General features: G+C 35.4%; 1 protein-coding gene across 1 annotated transcript; it reads left to right on the top strand.

Annotated features, from left to right (window-relative positions):
• Positions 1–3,275: 3,275 nt before the first annotated feature.
• LOC309861245 (olfactory receptor 2L8-like) lies at positions 3,276–4,214 on the top strand (the record flags this gene model as incomplete). The annotated part of the gene is made up of 1 exon (XM_082724031.1): positions 3,276–4,214. One exon carries the CDS (start codon positions 3,276–3,278, stop codon positions 4,212–4,214), a length of 939 nt encoding a protein of 312 aa, XP_082580157.1.
• Positions 4,215–4,818: the final 604 nt, after the last annotated feature.

Raw genomic sequence — 4,818 nt, 5'->3', positions numbered from 1 at the left:
CTGTATATTTTTCCCATTCAGCATATTGTATATTTCTTCCACTATTTTCAAGCCCTGCCATATTTCTGTGGACATATCTGTTGCCAACCTGATCTGTTTTCCCTTGAAAGTTTTCGACTTTTTCCTTTGCTGCTTTCAGCATTCTTTCCTTGTCTGTATATCTGGAGAATTTGTGAGGTGCATTTTTGTTTATTTTTACTTTATTGTTATTACATCATCATCATCATTATTATTTATGTTGGGATCTAGAGTTTTTAACAAGCAGACCAAAACATACCAAGTATATAGACATTTTTCCCTTTGTTTTTGTTGTTGATTTTTTGAATTTAATGGGATTTCTCAGATTTTTATATCTGTGTTTTGTCCAGATTAGGGAAGTATCCAGCTATAATTTGTTTGAATACATTTTCTTCCACTTTTTCTTTCTTCATCTTCTGGGACCCTAAGATATAAATGTTATTACATTTTCAAAAAGTCACCAATTTCCCTAGATTTACCTTTGTGTTCCATGACTTTTGTTTCCCTCTTCTTTTAAGCATCATAACTCTCCATTATTTTCTCTTCTGGATTACTGTCACCTCTCTTTCATCCATCATCATTTTTATGTCCTCCACTTCAGATTGCTTGTCAATTATAGCATTTTTAATTTCAGCTTGACTAGATTTTATTTCTTTTATATTTGCAATAAGAGATGTTCTGTGTCTTCTGTTTTTTCTAAGCCCAACTAGTATACTTATAGTCATTGTTTTAAATTCCAGATCAGACAACTTACTTATATCTGTATTGATTCAATCTGTGGCCATGGGTTCTGCTTCCTGTTATTTCTTTTGGGATGAATTTCCCTCTCTCATCATTTGGTATGGAAAAGAAAAGAAGAAAAAAGGAAACAAAACAAAACAAAAACAAAGGGAAGAAATCTATATCCTTGGTATGTTTTGGTCTGCTTGTTAAAAAACTCTAGATCCAGAAATAAATAATAATGATGGTGATGTAATAATAATAATAAAGTAAAAATAAACAAAAATTACATATATATATATGAAGTGTATTTATAGAAATAAAAATAAAATAAATAAAATTTGAAAAAAAAAAGAAAACAGAAGAAAAAATAACAATAGCAAATAAAGAGTAAAAGTAAAATGGCACCTAGGTACTATTTTACCCTAGAACTAGAGATTTACAGCACTTTACGATAAGTAAACTTCCTGTGAGCAAGTTGTTCATCGTGGTCTTCAGAAGAAAAGACCTGTTGTGCTGATTGTCAGTGGATTTGCCCTAGTGGAATTGCACCTCCAGGGCAGAGGTGGGAAGGGATTTGTGTAAGCAGCTCTGGTCTTCACTATATGGTGCTTTTTTGCTTGTTTGTTTTGTTTTGTTTTTCCCCTTGTTTAGCACTGATGGATAGGATGAATATTGCAGTGCCTTTCTCTCTAACTTTGGAGATGAAAGTTTGTGCCCCACCTTCAGGGAGCCCCACATAAGAACAATCAATTACTCCTATGTTCTCAGTTTCTATTAGAACCCTATGCTCACATTGCCTGTGACTAAGGTTTTTATCTCGGGCATGTGACTGACTTTCACATCTCCATATTTTAAAGAATGGCATCCCATGGGCCAGTGCTGATCATTCAAGAGAGGGTCTCACCATGCTTTTGTTGTTTGTGTTATCTCAAAAAAAGTGTTCCCACTATTGTTGTTTTGCCATTTATGTCAAAACAGAGCAGAAATCCTGCATCACCACTCACTTCCACTCTCTTATCTCTGGGAACATTGCAGCACATAGGAGCTGCTCATTCATGTAACCCAGGGGATCCTCAGACCATAGTGTTACACGTGTGAGTTCACGTCACTTTGACACCTAAGCATCTTTAAGCAGGAAACATACCTCTCTGTAGTAATGTCGTAACCTTCTAAAAGCTTATATTTTGTGCCCCACTGCTTATAATACTTTTCTGTAGACTCCATTATCAGGGTCCCTCCCCACTGCCTTATCCAAGCTATATCTCTTGTCATTTTTCTACTTGTAGACTTGCAGTTTTTGTTTTTTCACATCTTCAACTGATTTATTCAGTGTTCAAAATGATTTGACAACTATATAGCTGTGTTCAAGGGGTGAGATATGTTTAAGGTACCCTTAATTCTCCATCATGTTAAGTTATCCTTCTACTTGTTTGTTATTATAGTAACTTAATTTTATGACAGAGGGATAATTCACATATTTGGTGAACTCAAACTTATTTAGAATGAAAATAATTTTAAATACACAAAAACAAACAAACAAGGAATAAGTAAATGAGATGTGTCATAACACAGTGCATAATATCATGTAACTACTGGGAATCAGGTGAACAGAATGCACATATTTTTTCAAAGAACTTGAACATAGTCATGAAAGCTACAAGAAAAATTAAAGAGTAAGTTCTCATGAAAAGGGTTTACTTAAACTAGTGTTTTTGGAAGTTGTGTGAGATGGATGAATAAAATTGTTTTGTGAAAACAGTGTATGACAAAATAATTCAAAGTATATTTCTGCAGAAAAAAGAAGGAAAAATGATACTTGCTAAAAAGTTTGATTTGACAGGCTTTTTGAGCAGAAATCAAAGCACATGAATATATATATCTACAATATGAACTGATAGGCTACTATATTCCAGAAATATTGGACTTAATTATTAGAAAAGCATCTTCTAAGAGTCATAAAATTATATTCAAATGGTTCTGTAATTTAATCCATGTATATTGATTTATAATGCCTACATATATGATATAATTTCTGACTTTGTTAATAGCTATATTTATGTAGGAAAATATGCATATCTTAATAAGGTCATTACAAAAATACATAATTCTCACAAATTGAGAAGATTTTCGTAAGATAGTTTTCACATATTTAGACATAGATATTTGCCTCATAAAATTTTATCTATGAGGAAAATTGTGAGTTTTTTTCAAAATAATTATTTATTGTTTTTAGATTTTTTAAAAGTATTCATTTGAGAGAAATAGAGTGCAAGAGAAGAGGGAGGGTCAGCAAGAGAGGGAGAAGCAGTCTCCCCACTGAGAAGGGAGCCCAGTGTAAAGCTTGATCCCAGGGTCCTGGGATCAAGCTTCTTGAGCCAAGGCAGCCTGTTAACAGATTGACCTACCCAAGCACTCTGATTATTATTACTATTTTAAGTTGCAGAGTCTGCTGAATAAATCACAGATAATGAATTATTGAGAACTTGTTTTTTATACTTTATGTGTGTCTTTAGGGAAAACTAAATTAATGCCCTATGGAATATAATAACCAAACTTCCACAGATTTCTTCTTATCGGGGTTGTTTCCACCATCAAGAATTGGTTTGATCTTCTTCATTCTCATTGTTCTCATTTTCCTAATGGCTCTTTTTGGCAACCTGTCTATGATCATCCTCATCCTTGTGGATACCCATCTCCACACACCAATGTATTATCTACTTAGCCAGCTCTCCCTCATGGACCTGAACTACATCTCCACCATTGTCCCCAAGATGGCTTTTGATTATCTCTTTGGGAACAAGACAATTTCTTTCATTGGGTGTGGGGTTCAGAGCTTCTTCTTCTTGACTTTAGCCGGTGGAGAGGGATTATTGTTGGCTTCGATGGCCTATGATCGCTATGTGGCTATTTGCTCTCCTCTCCACTATCCCATTCGTATGAGTAAAAGAATATGTGCTTTGATGATAATAGGATCTTGGATAATGGGCTCAATCAACTCCTGTGCCCACACTGTATATGCCCTCCATATACCTTACTGCCGATCCAGGACTATCAACCATTTTTTCTGTGATGTTCCCGCCATGTTGACTCTGGCCTGCATGGACACCTGGGTCTATGAGTACACAGTATTTGTAAGCACCACACTCTTGATTGTGTTTCCTTTCATTGGCATTGCATGTTCTTATGGCAGGGTTCTATTTGCCATCTCCCGCATGCAGTCAACAGAGGGGAGGAAGAAGGCTTATTCGACCTGCAGCACCCACCTAACTGTGGTGACTTTCTACTATGCACCCTTTGCTTACACTTATTTACGCCCAAGATCCCTCCGATCTCCAACAGAGGACAAGGCACTGGCTGTCTTCTACACTATCCTGACCCCAATGCTCAACCCCATTATTTACAGCCTGAGAAACAGGGAGGTGATAGGTGCCTTGAGAAGACTAATTCAAAGAATGTGCTCTATAAAAATGTAGAGTAAGTTCTCATTAGTCCTGTGGCCTCAGAAGTAGATTACTTGCACCTTGTATATTCTTTAGCAATATTATTCCAGGATATAAGACAAGGACTAAAATAAATTAGAAGATTGAAATAATTGAAATTTGATAAAATGTATATGTTTCATCACTCTTTGCTTTCTTTGTGATTATTTTTCAACTAAGGAAAAGGTCATTATTTCTTCCTTTTGGGCAATAAGGTTTTGCTAAGGGATGCCTGGGTGGTTCAATTGCTTAAGCAGCTGCCTTCAGCTCAGGTCATGATACCAGAATCCTGGGACCAAGCCCCACATTGGGCTTCTTGCTCATCAGAAGCCTTCTTCTCCCTCTGCCTCTGCTGCCACACTGCTAGCCTGTGCTTGCTCACTCTGACAAATAAGTAAATAAAATATTTAAAAAATAAGGTTTTGCTAATATGTAGAAGTGATCATGGAAACAATCCAGCTTGATAGTATTATCCAGTGTATTACTTCTAATATACTTAGTATGTATCCTCAAAATATTGAAAAGAGAATTAAAGAATAATACATGTTATACCATTGCCAGATTTCTATAAAATTTCTATCAAGAAAATTCCTATAAT

This window comes from Mustela nivalis (genome assembly GCF_964662115.1).
Source record: "Mustela nivalis genome assembly, chromosome: 3".
Lineage (NCBI taxonomy): Eukaryota > Metazoa > Chordata > Mammalia > Carnivora > Mustelidae > Mustela > Mustela nivalis.
This window is presented reverse-complemented; position numbering and strand designations above follow the sequence as displayed.